Source organism: Elephantulus edwardii, unplaced genomic scaffold, assembly GCF_000299155.1.
Source record: "Elephantulus edwardii isolate Elephantulus edwardi_28Jun2011 unplaced genomic scaffold, EleEdw1.0 scaffold00068, whole genome shotgun sequence".
Classification (NCBI taxonomy): Eukaryota; Metazoa; Chordata; class Mammalia; order Macroscelidea; family Macroscelididae; genus Elephantulus; species Elephantulus edwardii.
Window position 1 is genome coordinate 15,669,337 of NW_006399818.1, and position 23,304 is coordinate 15,692,640.

Sequence of the window (23,304 nt, forward strand, 5' to 3'; positions counted from 1 at the left end):
ATAATATAATACAATACAATATAATATAATTAATAGGATATATTAATAGAATATAAAATATTTTGTTGTTAAGTGCCATCGAGTCATAGGCGACTCATAGCGACCCTGTGAATGAAAGTCCTCAACACTTGTATAGCGTTTGTCCTTTCTACAGGTTCATAGAGTTTCCAGAGGCAAGCTATTTCAGAAGCGGATGCCACTCCTGCCTCCAAGCTTGTTTTAACTGGGGAACACCACCAAACACTGTCCACGACGGGTAACCATTATCGCATTTTCAGTGTCACAGTCTTCAGCTTCACAGCAACCACGAGTTACCTCTGTACAGCAAGTGGATACACCAGGGCTATATGACCTAGAAGAATATTTCACCAAAAGCAATTAAAGGCAGGCCTGAGGGCCGCAGCCCCGAGGGCCCTACAGGATTTTAAGCTACCACCTGAAGCAGGCTCCACAGGCTCCACCCTTAATTACTCTTAGTCTAAAGCTCAGGGCCACCCACCCACTTTTGAAGGGCAAAAAGAACAGTAACACAATGAAAAGAACCCCAGTAACTTCCCTTGCCTGATTGCACCAAGACAAGCCACCATCGAGACGCCAGCTATCCCATCCCACCAGTTAGGCAGCTGACTTCCAGAGGGAGGGAGACTCCAGTCCCTCATATCCTATCCTATCCTATCCTATCATATATCATATATAATATATCATATATCATCATATATCATATCATATCATATCATATATCATATCCTAACAACATTTTGTATATATCAGATATTATAGAGATAGATAGACAAGCTCGTATAATGAAGCAGGGAAAATTCTAACTCACTACCATCAAGCCAAAACTGACTCATAGTTGGCCCCTCAGCAAATTTTTAGAAGCTGTAAACCACATGGGAAGAGATAGCTTACCTTTTCCCCAAGGAGCCACTTGTGGATTTGAACCCCCAGAGATGTACTGCCTTTATGTCAGCAGCGCAACTTGCTATGGACCACACCACCAGAGCCTCCTTATTATTGTTGTGTGTGCCAACAAGTCAAAACTGACTCATTGCTGAGGTGCCAGCAGATTTTCAGAGGCAGTAAATCTCAAAGGAGGAGATGGCCTGTCTTTCTCCTGTGGAGCAGGATGGTGGATTCAGTCTGTGAGCCTTTGGGACTGCAGCACAGCTTCTTACCATTAGGCCACCAGAAGCTCTCTGAACTCTCTTATGTACAGATATATAAGGAGTTCTGATGGCCTACAGGTAAGGAGTTGTGCAGCCAACCCAAAACTAGACAGTTTGAATCTACCAGTTGCTCTGAGGTGTACATCTATCTCTGCAAGGCCACTGGAACGTCAGCTATGAGTCAGTTCGCAGTCAGTGGCACCTAACAATAACAGCACCAGCTGCAATGAATATCAAGGGTTAATTGATCAATCGTGTTTGACATTTGACTACCTATTTCCAAATACCGTGACAGTGGATGTCATGTCTTCCTCATGCACCATGGACTTACAGATATACGAGGATCAATGAAGGGAAGAATGAATAATACTCTTATGTCAGATGTAATCAGAGCATGATTGAATAACACGCAGCTTAGCTGCAGGTCTCTAGCAGAGCGAGAATTATTCCCTATCTAAACCTTCTGGAAGTAGAGGGAACCACATTCCTTTTTTTTTTTTTTATTCCCCTCTGGAATGTATTTTGTTTCTCAGATGTAGCTGAGCTGGGAGGAATTTTTTCAGGAAATTGATCTTTAGACCTGATGTTGGAATGAGTAAGAAAGAAGTGGCATTTTCTGTTTCCTACAGTCGTCGACGTTTGACTTGGCAAACCTTGGCAATTCAGTACACGCATTGAGAAAAGTAAGCTAAGCTTTGAATGATAACATTTATTGAGATCAGTGAGTGAGAGGCCAAAATGCAGACGCCTTTTCTGTATTCCCTGCTGGTTTGTGGCCCTCCCTATTCTGTACAAATGTCCTTCTCTCATCAGCTTTTCCTGTGTTGTTGTTATTGTGTGCCTTCAAATTGGAACCAACTCATAGCTGACGTTGTTACAACAGGGTTGTGTTTGTTTGTTGGTTTTTTTGTGTGGTTTTTTTTTTGCTGGAATAGTATTCATGTTTATTTCATCCATAATAAAAAGGAATATGGGTAGTAACAAAATGTGGTCATTCTGTTAAATACCAAATTCTGTTACTTTCTATAGTTGCTTTACAGTAGGTTTTCACAGGCAGTAAAGTGGAATGGGAGGAGATTTCCCATATTTCTCCCATAGAACAGCTGGTGGGTTCAAACCACATGCCTTTGGGTTGGAAATGCAGCTTCTTACCATGAGACCACCCTTACCTGTGTGGGCCTTCTTCTAACACATGCCACCCGCACCCTCACTCTTCGGGGGTTTTGGTCCCAAGCCCTGCATTGCTGACTTCTTGGGATGGTGGCGAGGAAGAGAAGGTGTAGGGACATTTCCTGAGGAGCTTGACCTTCAGCAGGATGTTTCTCAAGAACTCCAGATCCGCTGTGCTGTGCTGTGCTGGACTCTCGCTCAGGCCACCTAGGCCAGGGATGTGCAGCAAGCGTTGTCCGGAGCAGCACATGCTAACACACTCGGCCACTTCTCATACATCCTGCTGAGTGCACTCTCTTAGCCTTAGCCATCTGCAAACACCTTCTTATTGTTTTATAGCTTTTTAATTTTGGCTGCACAAATAGAATGTGTCTGGCTAGCTTTGTAGGGATTCTAATATCTAAACATAGCGTGTGTGTGTGTGTGTGTGTGTGTGTGTGTGTGTGTGTGTGTGTGTAGGGGTAGAGGACACATCAAAAGGGCTTGCCTGTCTGCTTCTCAGAGAGAGAATGGTGACATTTTCCTGCCTTTCTTGGAAAAAGAGGAAATTTGGTCTCTCCATTTTAAAAAACAAAGCTACTTTTAAAAAAAGAAGGAATTTGCAAACTGCCATCCATTCTCTGAGAAACACTGCAATATCTTTGGTTCTCCCTGGGTTCATTTAAACCCCATGGCACATGTTTAGAGGAACCCGGTGATGCAGTGGTCAAAGTGTTAAGCCACCCATCAAAAAGTCATTTGTTTGACCCCCCCGCCCCCACCTCTCTCCCAGGGAAAGACGCACCTGTCTGCTTCCATGAAGATTTACAGCCTTGAACACCTTAGGGGGCAGTTCCACTCCGTCCTGTAGAATCAAACTGTTGTTTCATGCCTTCGAGCCAGCCGTGACTCGCAGTGACCCTGGGACCCACAGATCGGAACCTTGCACTGGTGTGCCCCATCCGCATGACCTCTGACAGGCTTGAGCCCATTGTTTTAGTCACTGTGTCTGTCAATTTGGTTGAAGTTCTTTCTCTTTAACTCAGAATTAATTACACAGCAGTGGCGTGATTTTCTTTTTCCTTTTTCTTTTTTGGGGGAGCTAGGGAGCTGCTTGTCTCTCAAATGGAGCCCAGTAACAGTGTTGGTGGATAATCAAATGTCAGCGACTCAAAACCACTTACCCCACTGTTGTTGTTGCTATGTGCCATGAAGCCAGCCGTGATTCTGTGGGTAGTAGGTCTGAACCTGACCCTGTCTGGCGCCATCCTCACCAGTTCTGCTCTACTTGATCCCACTGTTGCAGTCACTGTGTCCATCTTATTGTGGGTCTTCTTTTCCAATGCTGACCTTTCCAAATATGATGTCCTTCTCTGAGGACTGGCCTCTGCTAAAAACATGCTCAAAGTATGCGAGGTGAAGCTTTGCCATCCTTGTCTCCAAGGAGTAAGTACCCTGGCTGCACTTTCTCCAAGACATCCTTGTTTGTTCTTTTGGCAGCCCACGGGGTATTCAGTACTCTTCTCCAACACAACCCAAAGGCATTGATTCTTCTTCTGCCATCATTAGTCATTGTTCAACTTCCAGCTGCATACCAAGTAACAAAAAAGCTTGAATCAGGCATGCCTTAGTCCTTACACTGACATCCTTGCTCTTTAGCTCTTTCTAGAGGTCTCTGACAGCAGATTTTCCCTAATATGATATGTCTTTTGATTTATTGACCGCTATTATCCTAAGTGTTGATTGTGGACCCAAGTAAAATGAAATCATTGACAGCATCAACTGTTTCTCCATCTATCACGATGTTGCCTGTTGGCCCAATGGTGAGGATTTTTGCTTTCTTGATGTTTAAGATGTCACATGTGTTGAAGACTACAGTCTTTGATATTCTGCAGCAAATGTCTTAAGTCCTGTTCACTTTCAGGAAGCAAGGTTGTGTCATCTGAGAAACATGGGTTGTTGATGAGTCTTCCTCCAATCCTGATGTCACATTTTTCTTCACAAAGTCCAACTAGGCTGTGGGGAGGGGGGGGGGGAATGAGCGGTCTGTTCCCATAAAGATTTAACTGCCTTGGAGATGGAGGCTCGCTCTGAGCTGGAACCAGCTCAAACAGCCATGAGTTTGTCTTTAGAGGGACTGTGGCATAAGGTTCAAGGTTGCAACTTGTCTTCCAGAGAAGAGAAGGCGGAGAGAGATGGGAGTGTGGGCATGTTAATAGGATGCAGCTGCAACGGCCTTCCCTCTGACCACATTTCACGAAGAATCACTTTGGAAGTGCATCATTGTTTCCACAGAGTGAATGTTTGCCTGCTCTGCCCCCAGCCCAGCCACCCCCATCCATTTCTGGATCTTCCCCGGCTTTTATCTTCCTCATCCTTGCAACACTCCCCAGTGCCAGCAACTTAAAGCTGGTCAGCTTAGTGCCAGAAATGTGCAAAAATCACAGTCACGGTGCTCTCATTTTTCCAGGCTCTGCTGGGCAAAAAGTCCTCATCAGGGGCTGCAGATGATGTTTGAATCTTCTTTGGGAATATTCCACCACATTGTTGAAAACAACCCTGACTTTCTGTAGTATCTTTAACACTCAAGATGAAGACGTGGATTGAACATATTGAAGCCACTGGTTTTAAAGGTGGGGAAAAAAATAACATCCAACAAAGAAGGCATAAAAGCAATGCTGACAGTGCCCTTTGTTTTTATAGTCTGTCTTTAGTATGTGTGAGGAGCTCTTTTGCTATAATCTCTTGCATGTTGTGCTGCAATCCAAGAGGCTGAGTCTCTGGCATTTCAAATCCATCAGAGACTCCATGGGTGAAAGGGGAATATTCTCCTCTCATTAAGATTTACAGCCTCACAAACCCTGAGGAGGGTCACTGTGAAGCAGAACCCACTTAATGACAGTTTTTTTGTTTGCTTATTTGATATGTATATTAATATCTTTATATGGTGCCCTCGACTGGTGCAAATGACATTTGACTGTGTGGATCACAACAAATTGTGGCTCACCTTGAGAAGAGTGAGAATCGTGGGAAACTGTACTTGGACCAGTAAGCAGACCGCCGAGCAGAGCAAGGAAACACTGCATGGTTCAAAACCAGAAAAGGAGTGTGTCAGGGCTGTATCCTGTTTCTGTAGCTTTTCAATCTATATGCAGAACAGAGCATTCAGGAGGCTGGGCTTTATGAAGAAAACTGTGGCATCAGAATTGGAGGAAGACTCATTAGCAATCCTTGATATGCAGATGACACAACCATGCATGCTAAAACTGAGGAGAACCTGAAGTATTTGCTGTAGAAGATCAAAGACTGTAGTCTTCAATATAAATTGAAATTCAATATAAAAAAGATAAAGATTCTTACCACTGGGCCAATTGGCAGCACCACAATAAGATGGAGAAAAGATTGAGGTTGTTAACTATTTCAGTTTGCTCAGCTCCACAGTCAAAACTCTTGGCACCAGCAGTTAGGAAATCAAAAGATGAATTGCTTTTGGGAAGTCTGCTGCATGAGACCACTCTAAAATGCTAAAGAGTAATGATGTCAGTCTAGGGACTATGGTGTGCCTGATTCAGGCCATGGTCTTCACAATTACTTGCTATACATCAGAGAGATGGACAGTGGCAAAGGATGATAGAACAAGAATTGATGCTTTTGAGTTGTGGTGCTGGAGAAGAGTGTTGAACATAGCGTGGACCACCAAGAGAACAAACAAGTGTGTCCTGCAGAGGGTGAAACCAAAGTACTCCTTGGAGGCAAGGATTTTGAAGCTCCGTCTCACATACTTTGGGCATATGACCAGGAGAGACCAGTCCTAGGAGAAGGGCATCATGCTTGAAAGGGTGGAGGTACAGCACAGGAGAGGAAGACCCCAGATGAGATGGATTGACACAGTAACTGGGGTAATGAGAGTAGGTGTGTCAGAGCCAGTGAGACTGGCTCAGTATAGGGCAGAGTTATTGTACATAAGGTCACATTGAATCACAGGCAACTCAATGTCAACAAAAAAGCCATGACTGTGGCACCTAAGGAGCTCTGGTAGTTTATTGGTTTGGAGCTATGCTACCAATCCAAAGGCACATGGTTCAAATCCACCAGCTGCTCCATGAGAGAAAGTTGGGTAGTCTCCTCCTGAATGATTTGCTGCCTCTGAAACCCCTTGGAGGGTCAGCTATGAGTCAGTTCTGACTCAATAGTAAAAATAATAACCATTGCAATTGGTGATATATCTTCACACAGCAAAGATCCTAATCCTCACAGTATCTGGACTATATCTGCTTTAACTTAACTCCCATGTCCTTGTTTTCACAGTATTCCTTTTAATGACAGTATCTTTTTTTTTTGTTGTTAATATACTGTGATTTACTAGCAATGTACTGAAATGAGCTATGATTTAAGAAACCATCCCTCTAATCTTGGAAATCTTCGAGCATTTCCAGATTTGGGCCATTAGAGGGGTAAAGTGACCCAGTAAACATCTTCATGCACAAGTCTTTTCATTTCTGTGAAGCTGTTCCCTTGGTGTAATTTCCCGAGAGAGGGGTTGCTGCCTCTGAAGGGTGTAAACATCTCCCTGGCTCCAGTGACGTAGTGTAAATGAGGATGTTTTTAAAATCAGTGTTCTCAGGGTTAGCATCTTGTGCCGGAAGCGTGTCAGAGGGAAAAATACAAGTGAACAATTGCAAAATCATCTATGGATGCCAACTTTCCATCTTTAACTCATCTAGACATCACAGAACTGAAAGTCTGGGTTTGAGTAGATGAGTGTCTGCTGTAGAATACTCCCTTTATGATTGTTACAGCGAAGATAACTGTCTTTGTTGTTTGGTGTTGTCAAGCTGATTCCGCCCCACAGTGGCCTCATGTGACAGAGAACTGAGCCGTTGGGCTTTCCAGCTCTGGTGGCAGAGTCTATAGGGAGCTGTGCTGCTAACCTAGAGTTGGTAGGACTCTGGTGGTTCAAATCCACTGGCAGCTGCACAGGAGAGAGGTGGGCAGTCTCTTCCTGTGTGGTTACAGCCTCTGACAACCTGCTGGGGGGTCACTGATGATGTAGTTACAACTCGACAGCAAGGACTTGACGTGACAGTCTACTGGTTATGGGAGCAGATCTCCAGGGCTTTTCCCCATGAAGCCACAATGTGCATTCAGTCCACCATTTTTCTGTTAGCTGTTGAGACCTAACAGTGAGCCTTGTACTCTCTCTTGTGTCTTCCTCTGTGAAAGATCATCTTATCCATTTCTCTTGCTTCTGGAGAAAAGCTGTGAGCAGTTCTGTTCACTAATCTCACACCAATGTCCCACAGTTTCTTCACACTCATCCTGGGCAAAGGGAGTATGGCTAGACTTCTGGTCACCAACTGCTTCTGTCCACTAATGGTATTATAGATTTTTTTTTAAATTTTCTACTCATTTATTTATAAAATTCAAATACAAATTTGAACAAATTCTTTCAATTTCCCCTATTCCCCACCCATGAAATTGAACAACCCAATGATTAAATCCCTCTTCCCCCTGCACATCCACATCCCTCTGCCTCCAGCCTCTCCCACCCCTCCAGGATCCTTATGCTCATTCCACAATAATGGTTTTATACAATGTTGATCCTTATGGGACTGAGTTAGTTCACTCAGCATAATGCTCTTCAGTCCCTCCAAAGTTAGGGAATAATTTACAAAGTTATTTTTCCTGCATGCTGCATAGTATTCCATTGTGTGAATGTACCATAATTTCTCAATCCATTCATTTGTGGTTGGGCATTTGGGCTGTTTCCATGTTCTTGCGATGGTGAACATTGGTGTACATATCTGAGTTTGTGCCTCAGTTCTCATATTCTCAGGGTATATTCCAAGTAGTGGAATAGCAGGGTCATATGGAATTTCTATGCTCAGATAGTATAGATTGGATGGTGACTGCTAGAAAGATGTGCTGAAATCCTAACTCCTAGTACCTGGGAACACGACTTGTTTGGAAATAGGATCGGTCTTTGGAGACAGTGTCATTTATGTTACTATGCTGTTACACCAATATAGGGTGGGTTCTAATTCCATCTGAAAAGACCCGGAGGCGCGTGGTGGAAGAGAACAATGGTAAGATGCGTCTAAAAGCCTGAGGAGCACTGTGGAATGCCTGAGGCCACCAGAAGCTGGAAGAGACAGAGAGTGTAAAGAGATCATGGCCCTGCCAGCAGCTGGAATTTGGGCTCCTAGCCTCTAGAATGATGTCTTCATTCTCAGATGTCATCTTGTTTGTGATACTTTGTTATAACAGTTGTGAGAAACTAATACAAATTATGTCAGCAGCAGATTCAGGTCAGGCAATGGGATTTTTAGGGCTCCTGCCACAGGAGGTGGCTCCCTCTTCCTCCTCCCCAGTTCACTCTGCCTGTTGTTTTTTCCAGCTTCAAGGATACCCCCAGTGTGGCTTCCTTAAATAGTCATTGATTGAGCATCCAGTTGGTTGCCTAATGGTGAACTGCTACTAACTAAAGGGTCATTGGTACAAACTCACCCAGCAGTGCATTGGAAGCCCTTGGGTCTAGCTGTGCTCTGGACACTTGGGGTCACTGTCATTTGAGGGCTGACTCCACCACAGCTAAAATAACAGCAACAACTAATCCACTATGACCACATCTTAACTGCTCACATCTGCAAAGAGTCATTTTTTCCAAATATTCCAAGGTTCTGAATGGATATGAATATTGGGGACACAAAGTTACCCCATAGCCTAAGCCAGTACATCTCATTGCCTTCTAGGACAGAGGTAGAGAAAGTGGAAAGAAAGAAAAAACTTGGACAGGCAGCAGTTTTTCACAGATAGCCTTGAAAGAGTCTGAGGATAGACAACAATTCCTGTGGCTTTTAGAAGGCTCTGAGTGAGGGGAACTCTGGTGTCCTAGTGGCAAGAAATTGCACTGCAATCCCAGAAGCACACAGTTCAAATCCACCAGATGCTCTGCTGGAGAAGGAGGGGCAATCTCCTCCTGTACCAATCAGATCCAATTTGACGGTACACACACACACACACACACACACACACACACTCTATAAGAAGAAGAAGAAGGGGGAAAAAAAGAAGGCTCTTTTGTGAGAAGTCTGCCTGAGGGAGTATGGGCCACTCTGGAGTTGGGGACCGATCAAGAAGTGTGTTTGAAATTAATGTTCCACCATGTTGCATCTCCACATCAAGAAAACAAAGATCCTCACTCTTGTGCCAATAGGCAATATCATGATAGATGGAAAAAGATTTGATCTCATCTTACTTGGATCCACAAGCAACATACTTGGCGCCAGCAGTCAGGAAATAAAAAGACAATTTGCTTTGAGAAAACTTGCTTCCAGGGCCCCCTCCAGAGTGCTAAAGAGCAATGATGTCAGTTGAGAGACCAAGGTGTGCCTGATCTGGGTCATGATCATCTCATTCCCTTGCTATGCATCAGAGAGCTGGGCAATGACTAAAGGTGGCAGAAGAGGGATTGATGCCTTTGAGGTGTGGTGCTGGAGAAGAATATTGAACACAGCATGGACTGCCAAGAGAATAGATCTGTACTATAGAGGGTGAAACCAAGTTGCTCCTTGGAGGCAAGGATTCTGAAACTTCATCTCATGTACTTTAGCCATGTTGCCAGGAGGGACATGATGCTTGGAATTGTGGAGGAAGAGCTCAAAAAGAAGAAGACCCTGAAGGAGATAGATTGACAGTTGGTGTGTCAGAGACAGCGAAGTCAGCTCAGGATAGAGCAGGGTTCAAAACTATTGTTCTTAGGGACGCTATGAATTGTAGTTAACAGAACATCACAACAATATGTTTGAGACACTTACCCACCCTCACCTGTGTCTCTGAAACCAAAACGAAAACCCAGAGGACAGTGTCAGTGCTTCCAAGTTATAAAGACAGCTGGCAGCACCAGACACAGGGCAAATAATATTTGGCAAATTCTCTGTATCACTGCAAAATAAATTTATACAAATTCCAGGGTGCTGGCGTGGGGAGGGTGTACAGTGTAAAATTTCCGTAGTGGGCAGAGGAAGGTAAACGAAATTAGCTGTGCGGTGCCCACAGTGACTCATTTGAGGTGTGTGAAATGTAATTATCATGATGGTATTGCCAGTGCAGTCTTCCTGGTTTTGTGTTTAGGGGAAGATAAAAAGCCGTTCATGAGGGCTCCCCTAGATTAACTGCGGATGCTGTTCGTTGAACTGTGTGTCTTTCTGCAGGGTCTTAAATGGCTCCACAATTAAATTCTTCCAGCATTGCAGGCTTTTAGGACCTGGAGTTTCTCCAGTGAGATGGGGTGGGAGAGGGTCCCCCAGGACCCCAGATACCCATGAGCCCCACCTCTAACTGACAAATCATTGTCGGGTCAGGAACCATCTCTTAGCTGACCCCCCAGCAAGCTTTCAGATAATATGGGGTTTCTTATGTCCTTGAGGGAGATTGTTGTATAGAAAAATTTGTCATTAAGCTAGTAACTTAGCACCTAAACCTAAAAAAAAAAAAAAAAATTATTATGGAATAAAATGTCCAACGAAATCTGCCACTTCAACCATTTTTAGTTAAGAATTTTAGGGGAGATAATTTTTTGTTAACTATTTTAGGGCTATAATCCAGAGCATTAGACTATACCTTTTTTTAAAAATATGGATTTATTTATAAAGTTTATATACATTGTTTTTGATGCTGGATCTTTCTCATTTCCTTCACTCTCCCTTTCACTCATCAAATTATGCGGCCCTGTGATTAACCACCCCCCCATCCTCAGCCCTCTGTTCCCCCCCCACCTCCCCGGAATGCTCATACTCTTTCTACAATAACGGTCTTATGCAGTTTTTTAAACTGTAACTTTTAAGTTGAAGATCTTATTCTCTCCAGTAAATCATAGCAATCACATTTAAGGTGGTCTTTAATGAATATTTGGTCATGTCACTAACTTAGCCTTCTTTTAACATTTTAAATTGCATTTAATAACGTTTTGAAGTACTTCAATTGCTGGATTGAACTTCCCATAGCATTTAAATAATCCTGTAAATCTAGAACCGCAAATTTATAAATCTTGTGAAAATCTCAAAATTCTTTCATCTTAAAGTCTTATAATAAAAACTTAGATTTCAGTTTAAAATAAGCAGAATATATTGTGCCATTTAATTGTTAAAATTTGAGTTGCAAGGTAGATCTTCTCCAGTAGGCCAAAAATCTTGAAATACTCATATTGTGGGTTTTAGTCTTACACATTCTTGCACTCTTTTAATAAAGCTTTAAAAATCCCCTGCCGCAGACTTGGTTCTGACCCAGTGACCCTCTCACATATTCCTGGGGCTGTAACTCTTTCCGGGAGAGAATTGCCCATTTTTCTCGCCCAGAGCAGGTGGTGGATTCAAACTATGGCTCTTTTGGTTAGCAGCTCGGTATGCTATGGTTCTGCCAGCAGATTCCTCAAAATAGCTTTACTGAGGGAGCTCTGGTGGCCTAGTGGCAAGAAGCTGAACTGCAATCCCAGAGGGGCAGGGTTCCAATCCACCAGATACTCCACTGGAGAAGGAGGGACAGTCTCTTCCTGTGCCAGTCAGATTTGGGTGCACAACAAGGAAAAAAAAAAAAGCTTTACTGAGAGATTCTTTTCATATCATAAAGTTTACGTGCTTTTTTGTTTTGTTTTGGTTTTTTATAAGTGTGTGTGTGTGTGTGTGTGTGTGTGTGTGTGTGTGTGTGTACCGTCAATTTGGATCTGACGGGTACAGGAGGAGATTGTTCCTCCTTCTCCAGCAGAGCATCTGGTGGATTTGAACCGGGCACCTCTCAGATTGCAAATTGCACGTGTTTTAAGTGTACTGTTAACAGAGCTGTGCCTCCATCATCACAATCTCATTTTAGAAGATTCCAACCATTGTATACATAGAAACCTTGTCTGTATACCATTTCTCTTCAGGTCCGCCGTCATTGCTGATTCTGACTCACGCCCTGCATTTGATGGAGAGGACCCACCTCAGAAGGTCTCCTAGGCTGTAACCTTCAGGGAGGGAGCCGTGGGGACTCAAGGCACATGTGTTGTGTTGTTAACAGAAATACTTTTTTTTGTTGTTGAGTCCACCAGCTTTTCTGCAGCAGAAAGATAGACCTCTCATCCCGTAAAGCTTTGCAGCCTTGGAAACCTGATACAAGGTCATGGCTTGATGACTATGAGTTAAGTTATTTTTGCAGGTTTTTTCTGAGTAGATTTCTCAATTTTTCTCCCATAGAGCTGAGAGTGGGTTTGAACCATCATCCTTTTGGTTACCCAGTGAATATTTTACACTCTCCCAGTGACCTTTCAGTTAGCAGGCCAATGCTTCATCCACTTCTCCACCAGGACCTCACTCCCAGCTCTAAGCATCTATTTTCTTGTTCCTATCTATTTGCCTGTTTTGACTCTTTTGTGAATTTAATTTTAAATCACTTGGGTTTCAAGAGATTCTAGGGTTATCTATTGAAGATGTGGTGGCACAGTGATTAAGGCACTTGGCTGCTAATGAGAAGGTCAGCAGTTCGAGCATACCAGCAGCTCTGTGGGAGGAGGATGAATTGGTCTTGGGGTGCCCCAGGGAGGCTGTTCCCTCGGGTTCTGCAGTGTCACCATGAATTTGAGTCTACTTAGTCACATGATTCTGAGGCCCGGTTAGCGGCTGCTGGCTGAGTCCCTCAAGGTAGGATCTGACTTGGGGAGCACAGTTCTGAGGGGGGCTCCTCATTGAATGAGCTCCGCTGGCCACCTGATGTACTCATGGGGTACCCTCTGAGGTGACCCCACTCACCCAGCCACAGCCACTGGCCCCCACCTCAGAAAAATGCCTTCTGGTGACAACAAGATGGTTTAGAAAGCAAAACACAGATGTCGTTTAGAAAGCAAAACCCTTCTTTGAAATCCTATGGAGTGACTCCATTTTTATTCTAGAAAACGACAATGTCCTTTTTGTAATGACATGAGGTATAAATGGAGAGGCACCAGACCTCTGTCAGTCTGTGGTCCTGCGGTGACTTGTGTCTTCCTGTCATGCTGGAGGCTCTGCCACCAGTATGTCTGATGACCAGCAGGATCTCCCACAGTGGAAAAGTGTTCAACAGAGTGTCCAGATTAAGACTAAGATTAGGAAGAAAGACCCCATAATCCTTGTCCAAAATTAGTCAATAAACACTCTGATTCACAACCTGTAAATAGACCTCTTCCTGTAAAAGGGAGATGCTTCCTAGATTGTTGGTATTTGGCATCACATTGGCACTCACTTATAGCTGGCCCTCGAGCCGGATTTCAGAGGCTGTAAATCGCAAGAGAGGAGACTGCCCTTCTTTCTCCTGTGTGGCAGCTGATTGATTTCAGACCTCTACTTAGTAGTGAAACCAGGGGTTAGAGTCTGGGTTCTAGCTGACTTCCAACTCCTATAGGTAGATGTCCGTGCTTCAGAGGGCACTGCTGAGCGACCAACTTGTCCCACTTTGCTAAAAAGTCTCAAGTCTGGCTGCCTGGGAACACAGGGAGGACTGGTCACTTGGGTTTCAGGCCAGCGCATGGAGAGCTCGGGTCTTTGTATCTTTTAGGAGAGGCCGGTGAGTCACAGGGCTGCAAAGCAGAATGGCCTGGTGTCGTAGGCATGGCTCGCTCCAGGGAGCAGGATACAGCTGCTCCTTAACATGGTGAAGTTGAGTCGAACACGGTTCCATCCCAGCATCTCCTCCACAGATGGGCTGGTCCTCCCTGCTCTGGACACCAGCATGGGGGTGTGTATTTGCAAAAACAAACAAAAAACCCCCACAAAACACAAACCTCTGCACTTTCATTTCTGCTTAGCATGCTGCAAGCCTGGGATGGATGATGAATCACACTCAGGATGTTAGCAAACCGAGGTTTTGGATGAGGCCTGAAGTCAGCTGAGTTTCAGCTTATGGTATTTGTGCTGCCAGCAGAAGGGGTGACCCATTTGGACCCGAGTGATTTGGTAAAGGGACAATTTTACTCTGGAAAGTGAGAAGACGGAAAGCACTAGTGTTTGTGCTGGATGCTAGAAATGATAAATTACTATTAAAAGCACCATTTGTTGCCTTTAAAAAGGACACAGTGAAGTGAACACCAGTTCTGGAAACAGACAAGCCTGAGTTTGAATTTTCTATTTGCCCTGGCTCCGTGATCCTAGACAAATTATTTAAACGCTCTGGATGTCAGTTTCCTCAACTCTAAAAATATAATGGGATGATTATTATTATAGTCTCTAACTTTATGAGTTTTTTAACAAAGATAATAGAAAGCAATGGGAGAAAATGACTCAGCATTGTGCCGGAAACATGATAAAGTCTCCTTAAATGGAAGTTCTCAAAATTTTTATCATCAGTGATGATCGTATTTTACAAGACTCAGCTCAACTGCCGCTATGCTGGGGACCTTGCTTAAGCTCCCCAAGTGCCCAAGTCTCTTCTATGAAGTGAGGGGGCTGCATTCTAATATCTCAGAAGTCTTAGTGTCTCTGGTTTGTGAACTGTGCCACAGGCAAGTTGCTGCCCAGGGTCCCGCATCATTCACACCTGAACAAATGATCTGGCAGCCTCTTTCTGCCCCACAAAGCCATCAGCAGCCTTCACGAATCCTTAGCACCACTCAGGAGTGCACTGTCCTTTGTCTGAAGTCTAACTTCTATCTTCTTTGCCCTGACCCTTTTGCTGACCTCTTCGAAGATGTGTTTGCAAGGAGAAGAATGGGGCGAGCTATTTATCAGGGTGCAAAAAACCATGAGGGCTTAGTTGTAACTTTCACTTCATTACATGTCATGGAGTACCCAGAACTGCCCCTGGGATCAGGAAATCATACTGAAAATTGGCAGAATTTAATCTTTGAAAACCTGCCCTTAATTTCATTGATTTTGTTACTGAATGTAAGGGGTTCTTTCTGTAGTCAGTCGCCAATAAGACAGACGGATTGCGATATCCATATGCACTTTATTACAGATCTGAGAGGCCAGCTTGTTCCCATCAAAAACTGCCTCCCCATCTAGGAGTGATCATTGGGCTTTTTATACCAGGGTGAGACACCAACTCACTTAAAAATGCACTTTTGTTAGTAAAATCAAAGAGTTTCTACATTTGAAAATATCAGTTCATATTTAAGTACTAGTAATTCAGGACGGGAATATTCCTCTTCCTGGTAAATAGGCAGATGAAGATACACTTTACATATGACTAGGAAAAAATGCTTCAAAGAGGTAACTGCTGATCTAGGAGAGACGAGTTTCCTGTTCTGGTAAACTGTTTAAACTATTTTAAGTGACTGAAGAAAGGAAACAAAGAATTCTAAGCCAAGTAACTAGTTTTGTGCTGGAGAAAACTGATGTCAGTTTTATAACTATGTAACTATAGTTTTATAACAGATACATAGATAATTTTGAACTTATTAATATCACCCCATGAATAATAATAACTTCATAATATCACCCCATGAACTCATTGCTACAGCCAACTCAGAGCTGACTCTCCTACAAGTTTCTGAGGCTGTAAATCTCATGGGAGGAGACGGCTCATCTTTCTCCCAGTTAGAGTTTCTTGTTGATGTTGTGTCTTCGTGAACTGGCCCATAGCTGCCCATCCAGTGGATTTTCGGAGGCAGTAAATCACACCAGAGGAGATTACCCATCCTTCTCCTGGGGAGCAGCTGGTGGTCTTGAATCATGTACGTTTGAGATAGCAGCTCAGCTGCTTGCCACCGGAGCTCAGTCTGAGTTTAGAAAGGAAGAAATAAGTGTTGTAGCTCAAGAAAACACATGGTGTGTGGACCGAAGGCCTGTGTTAATGCCCTCCGGGATTCCTGTCTTAGGGCTTTTGAACTTCAGACCATTTCTTCTGATTGTACTTGTTGTCATCGAGCCAATTTAGACTCATAGTGGCCCTGCAGGACAAAGTGGTCCTGCCCCCTGTTAGAAAGAAAAAAAAAGTTGAGGGCGAGAGAGAGAGAAAGAAGCTGGTCCAAGAAATGAACAGGGTTTAACCGCCTGGTCTGAGAGGGATGCCAAGTGACCACAAGCAGAGAAGGTCAAAATAGCACAGAGAAGGTCAAAATGGCACGAGCTAGTCCAGAGGGAAGTCCAGGGTAGTTTGTTTTTATAGGGGTTTTAGGGAGGACTAGGAAAAATGCTATTTCTGGAATTTGGGGCTGTTCATGAACTTGGGTCTGGGCTTTTGTGATCAGGCCCAGAGCCTTGTCAGGACCCATTGTCTGGTCTGGCCTTTGATCTGGCTGCCTTAGATGTCATCTGGTTTCTCAAGTAGTGATCTGGGCTGGGTGTAGCAGTGACATTCTTCCTCCTCCGATTTCCATAGACGAGTCTTTAGAGAAGTAGACCACGTCTTTCTCCTGTGGATTCAAACCCCTTACCTTTCAGTCTGCAATTGAGTGCCTCTCCACTGCGCCACCAGGGCTCCTTCCTCGGCATAGGGAGGAAGTAAACTGTGATTGTCCTAAAGAAGCTAAAGTCGCAATTCCTTTATAACCTCTTCGGGAACCACATCCCCCGGCTGCTTGTGAGAGAAAGATGGGCGATCTCCTCCTGTGTTTCTGAAAACCCTCTGGAGGGTCAGCTATGAGGCAGTTCCTGATTGTAGAGACAGAACCACAGCACTGTGTCTGGAAACGTGGGTGGTATAGGGAGTGGAGCTGCTCATCCAGAGGCCAGGCTCCTGCGGTAGTTTGAGTCTGCTAGTGGATCCCCAGGGAAAAAAGATGAGCAGTCTCCTCCCATGCAATTTACAGCCTCACAGAGTTACAAGTAAGCTACTCACGGTTTTTTCACCCTGATAAGTAGCTCACCCCATTCTCCTCCTTGCAAACACATCTTCGAAGAGGTCAGCAAAAGGGTCAGGGCAAGGGAGATAGAAGTTAGACTTCAGACAAAGGACAGCGCACTCCTGAGTGGATTCCTGAAGGCCTGCTGATGGCTTTGTGGGGCAGAAAGAGGCTGCCAGATCATTTGTTCAGCTGTGAATGATGCGGGACCCTGGGAAACAACTTGCCTGTGGCACAGTTCACAAACCAGAGACACTAAGGCTTCTGAGACATTAGAATGCAGCCCCCTCATTTCACAGAAGACACTTGGGGAGCTTAATCCAGATCCCCAGCTGAAGGGCTGTCTGTCTGGACAGTTCCTACTCAGTGGTATACAACCACAACATACACCCCTGACAGCAACACAGCCACAACATATACCCCTGACAGCAACACAGCCACAACATACACCCCTGACAGCAACACAGCCACAGCGTACACCCCTGACAGCAACACAGCCACAACGTACACCCCTGACAGCAACACAGCCGGCTCCTGGCCATCCTCACATCCTCGCCTGTGCTTAGAACCATTGCTGCAGCTGCCGTTTTGGTCCATCTCATTGCACTTGGCACCTCAGAGGAAAGGCCTGGAAATCTGCTGCAGAGTAAAATCTGCCATTGAAAACCTTGTGGAGGACAGTTCTGCCCTGAGTCAAATGAGATGGTCAGACTCAATTCAAACTGTAACTAATTTTGGGTTTTGGAGTTTAAAAGGCCTTCTGCCTGTTGTAGGGTTGAAGGAAGTGCTGACTTGGGCTTCCAGACCTGGGGGGTGGGTGTGGCTGCTGACTCAATGGCCTGGTTGAGCAGGGGTGAGGTGGGGAGATGGCACAGGGCTTTCAGATAGTGTTAAGCCTCCAGGTTTGAGTCTTCCCCTTGGCTGCTCCCCATTTGTGTGACCTTGACCTTGGTCAAGTTCCTGAAGCTCACAGCAGCTCCTCAAGGTCATCTGTAACCCTCACTGTGGGAGAAGATTACCCTTCACCTGGGATCTGGCACACAGCGAGCACAGACGGCGGGCTTGTTATGATTCCCATAAAGAGCACACAGGGCCCCTTTGGCGTTTGTGGCCTGGGGTGCCCTGTGAAGCTGCGGGCAGGCGGGAAGGCGCACTGCAAAGGGCCCAAAGCTGCAGGCCCCACACGGTCAAAGCCTTTTAAAGGCCTTGTATTAGAAAAATAAACCAATTAAATAATATTGCCCCCCATAAAAGTGGACTTTTAATGGGCTCCGCAATAGAGTGTTCACCACGGCAGCCCACACCCCAACCTCGGGAGCCTGTCTGCCGCCATGGGGAGAATTTAATCTTGCATGGTGCGAGCGTAGTTTTACAAGTGTTACGGTTGTTTTTGCTCCACCAAAGTGTTGCTATGTCATTGTGCACATAGACTGCTTGCATGCATTTAACAGTTTACCTCGTTTTGGGTGGAAATGAAAAATGAAGTCATAAATTAAAGAAAAACACAACATGGATTTTTCCCCCCCTCCTCGTTCTTCTTGGAGCAACTCTGGAGGAACAAAGAAGCAGTGTTTCTCCTGTAGCCTAATCAAATTCTAATGGCTTTTTCTGTATTGACATTTGAGTGGAGGTCTCCTCCTCCCCAGGGGGCCCTGCAGGGCATGGAAGGTGTGTAGGGAGCTTATATGCTGACCTTGCCTGTGTTGGAGGCTGTACTCTAGGGCTCTGTCATTGTGAGGCTCCATCAAGTCAGTTAGGACCCACACTGACCCCATGTGACAGAGTAGAAATGCCATAAGTTCGCGTGTTCTTTCTAGGCAAGGATGGTGAAACTGTCTCATGTGCTCTGGGCGTGTTGTCAGGAGGGGCAAGCCTTTGGAAAACGATGACCTGCTGGGAAAGGAGACAGATCCTCAACTGGATGGATCCACTGGACTTGAGCAGGGTGGAGGTCATGAGGGTGGCGCAGGAGAGGGCCAGATTCCAACCTGTTGTTCCTAGGAATGTTGTGAGCGGCGGATGACTTGATGGCACCATAGTGCCAAAGAATTATGCTGCCGATGATAGGATTTGAAGTTCGAATCCATCAGCTGCTCCTTGAGAGAAAGATGGGCAGTTTCCTCCTTTGCAATTTACTGTCTCTGAAAACCTGTTGGAGGGTCAGCTAATAGTGGGCTCCAGCTCGGTAGTACATAAATAACAATAACAACAACAATAGGCTACCCAAGAGCAGATGGCAGGGCTTTCTTCTGTGGAGCTCCTGAGTGGGTTCGAACCACAAGTCTTTTGATCAGGAAGTCTGAAAAACTATGGCCACCATGCAAATCCGGCTTGCCCCTCATTTTTGTACAACCTGAGAACTAGGAATTGATACTACATTTTTATAAAGGGGGGAAAAATTCAAAAGAAAAATATTTCCTGATCTGAAATTAAAATGCCAGTGCCAGTTGTTGCTGTTGGCACTGGCTGCCCAGGTGTGTCGGAGTCGAAGCTATATGCTTCCTAGGAATTTTCAAAAACGGATCACTTCGCCTTTCTTCCACGATGCCTCCAGGTGGGCTTGGACCTCTGACGTTTCGATTAGCAGGCTAGTGCATTAACGGCACCGTTTCTCTTCTTGGTGACCTTGGCAAGATTAGCATTTTGAAGATTAGGCCACGTTCTGCTGTTGTTAGCAGTGAAGTCCCTGAATGGTGCACGTGGTTTATGTGGCCAGCTGTTAATCCCAAATTGGAGGTTTGCCTCCTCCTGAGGTGCTGTGGAAGAAAGGTGTGGCAATCAGGTTCTGTAAAATCAGCCCTGGAAAACTCTCTGGAACTGTTCTGCTCTAATGCAGATGCAGTTGGTAGGAGTCAGAATTAATGTGATGCTAACTTTTACAAATTTTCATGTAAGTGCTACTTCTTTGTCTAGAGCCATAAACCCTCTTCTTTTGGCCGCAAGTCAATATTTTAATTAGATATAGAACGATTTCTGAAAGACCAGGTGGCATAGTCCATGGGGAGTTGAACTACTAACCAAAAGGCGACAGATATTTTTGGTGGTTCGAATCCACCGTCTGCTCTGTGGGAGATAGATGGGACAGTGTCCTCTCAGGCAGTTTACAACCTCTGCTGCCTCAGTGGTAGGTCAGCCGTGAGCTGGTTCCGACTCCATGGAGTGGAGTTAAGTGGAGCTGAGCTGGGACTCCCATTTTCTCTCCCTTGTGACCATAAATTGGATGGCACCAGACACAGAGGAAACCTCTTTTGACCAGACCAGCCTCTGACACCCACAATGAGAGCCTCCCAGGAGAGCAACGTGATTCTCAGGAGAGGGAACAGGGAGGGAAGGCTGCGGGATCGTAAATCACTCTCCCGGAGCTGTCTTCACCCTGGATTTCATCAATAGTCTCCTTTTAGTGAGCTTTGTTATTGTGTGTCGTTGAGTCGGAACCGACCCATTGCTGATGCTCCAGTGGATTTTCAGAGGCAGTTAATTGTACAGAAAGAGAAGACCTCTCCTTCTCCCACTGAGCTGCCAGTGGATTCGAACCATGTGCCTTTGAGATTGAGGCGCCACTGGTGGATCTGAACCATGTGACTTTGAGATTACAGTGCAGCTTCTGACCACTAGGCCCCCAGAGCTCCCTTGGGGAACTTTAGGATGTTTATTAAAATGTCCTGGGGAAAAGTTTTAACATTATCCGTGCTTCTCCGATTATGGAGAGGAGCTTTGGTGGCACAGTGGTTAAGCGTTTGACTGCTAATTGAAAGATTGGCAGACAAACCCATCAGCTGCTTTGTGGGAGGAAGATGTTGCAGTCGGCTTTTGTAAAAATGCGTGTTGGAAACATGTAGGAGCAGCTCTGCTCTGTCCTCCTGGGTCACTGTGAGTTGGAATCCATGTGGAGATAACCAGATTTTTGTTTTGCTTGATTTTCAATGTGAGGAAGGAAGGAGTCCTTAAGGAGTCTTAAGCCAGGTCTTTCTTCCGCAGTGCCTACGGGTGAATTTGAACCTCTAACTTTGAGTTGACAGCAGAGTGCATTAACCATTTGCACCACTCCAAGACTCTACAGCAAATAAAAAAGGGAAAATTTGTAAATTCATAAAAAGTCCAATCATGTTGAGGTCACCAAAGAACTGTTTTTTAAAAGGAAATTAATTCTTTGTAATAAGAAGGTTGGTGATTCCAGGGCACCCAGATGTGCCTTGGAGGCAAGGCCTGGAGATCTCTTTCTGAACGATCACAGCTGCTGGAAACCATGTGGTCTACTCTGAACTTGGGGCCCTTTGACTTGACACTGACCCCTTGGCAGCGGGGTTTGGTGACTATTTTGTGGAGACATTGGATGTGACAGCAACCGTGAGCATCTTTCTCTGTGACAGCCCAGTCTCCCTTCCTGCTCGTTCTTTCTCCACTCCTCTCTGCTTTTTTCTTTGTCAGACAACAACCAGTTTTTGTTGCTCCTTTCTGATGAGTCTTCACTTTCTCTCCCCAGTCATGCGGAGGAATCCCTTCGGCGTGGACATCTGCTGCCGGAAGGGGTCCCGCAGCCCCCTGCAGGAACTCTACAACCCGACTCAGGTAAGCCTCAGCCAGTGGGCTGCTTCTGGGGCTGTGATATCAAGCATCATTTTGCTTTTTCTTTTTGGCTGAAAAAAAAATTGCATTGTTGCGTTCCTTGGAGATTTGAAGCTTCCTTTCTCTGCCTGGCATTTCACTCCGAATGGTTGCGTTCTCAGTTCCCCTTTGTCCTTATGATGTGTATGCAGTCCTAGTGAAGGGGGTTTAGACTTGGAGGAGTTGCTTTGGTTTGGTGCTAGACTAAGCTTTCACACCTGCCTAGGTTTTGGACCCCGATGTGCACAGTCTCAGATCCCAGGCGTGGAACACCGAAGAGCTGGCTGGCTAATGCTCTCTCGCGTGAGCTCCAACTGAAGAGGAACTGCACATGAGCAGACTGGCCACCCGCTCCCATATTCCATTATTCAAGCCCAACAATGCCCCAGGAGCCCTTCCTTAACCTTGCCAGCTTGGCAAGTCTCCCTAGTGTAGGGACTTTTTGCTAAGTGACTGTCACAGTAAATGTGACTCATTCATTTAACCAGGCAGCAAATGTGGGCTCTGCATCATTGATTATGAAAAGAGCTATGCTTTGGGCAAAATAGACTCCAACCAAGGAGAAGTATCCTCCCTGGGAAGAGAGGAGCAGTGTGAGGAGGTCTGGTTGCCATGGCAGCGGCCTTGGAGATGTGTGTGGGTCTTGCTGTGGATATTCTAGAGCTGGTCCTTTTGCAGGAACCAAGTAATTAGTGTTTGATGCCAAGAGTTGGTGAGTGAATAACTGGACTTTGGGCAACTGTTGAAAAAGAAAAAAAAAATTATATCAAAAGCTTCGCTTAATATTTGGTAGATCATGATGCTTGCCTGAAGACTACTAGTTGGGTATCAAAGGGATTGAATTCCCAGAAGTTTGACAAAGAAGAACTTCTGATACCTTGGTTCTTTTCTTTCCAATCTTGTACCCGCACCTGCATTTGAATGATTATGAACTTAAGTGTCTATGTGCATTGTGGTGAACTAACCAGCTTAAAGTTCTCCCCCCGCCCCACTCTCACTACCTTGAGCTCTAGGTGTGACTAGACCAGATTACTTGGGTAATTGGAAGTTCAGTACAGATCACCTCCAGTTGACAGTGCATTCTAGTTATGACAGGTCACACTTATGATGGCCTTCCCCCTTCTGGGCGTTTTATTGTTAGTAATATGTCCTAGTGCATAATTTGAAGATGTTGCCTTGTAGATATTCTATTTTATTGCTTACTGTTCAGAAGTGCAGGATTTAGAAAGATATTGGGAATAAGAAGCAAGAGTAATAAAAACTTTTTTTAAGGCGTTTATTGGAACAAAATCCCAACTACCTGTATTCGTAGTCAAGGACTCCTTCTACTGCCTGAGGCTTTTACTGGGTATTGTGTTGCCTCTGCAGGGAATTTGCTCTTTGAGTTTCATTTGATGCCGAACTATTTCATTATTGCAGATGAGTTTCTCAGCCTGTTCATAAGCTCCATTCTCAAGAGCGGACAGAACAGGGCTTTGACGAATGATGTGGTTTGCACACATAGTTTCTTCTGGAAGGATTAGTGCAAAGCTGATTTCTATAAAGCAAAGCTAGTCCACATGTCCAGCTTTTCTAAACTGCTGTACCACT

The 23,304-nt window shown here is 44.9% G+C and overlaps 1 protein-coding gene across 2 annotated transcripts in view; it reads left to right on the forward strand.

Annotated features, from left to right (window-relative positions):
• Window positions 1–23,304, forward strand: part of CHST11 (carbohydrate (chondroitin 4) sulfotransferase 11) — a 391,288-nt gene that overhangs the window by 183,121 nt on the left and 184,863 nt on the right. For both annotated transcript variants that reach the window (XM_006888556.1, XM_006888557.1), the window contains exon 2: window positions 21,593–21,678. In XM_006888556.1, coding sequence (XP_006888618.1) covers window positions 21,593–21,678 — 86 coding nt within the window. The remainder of the gene's footprint in view (window positions 1–21,592; window positions 21,679–23,304) is intronic.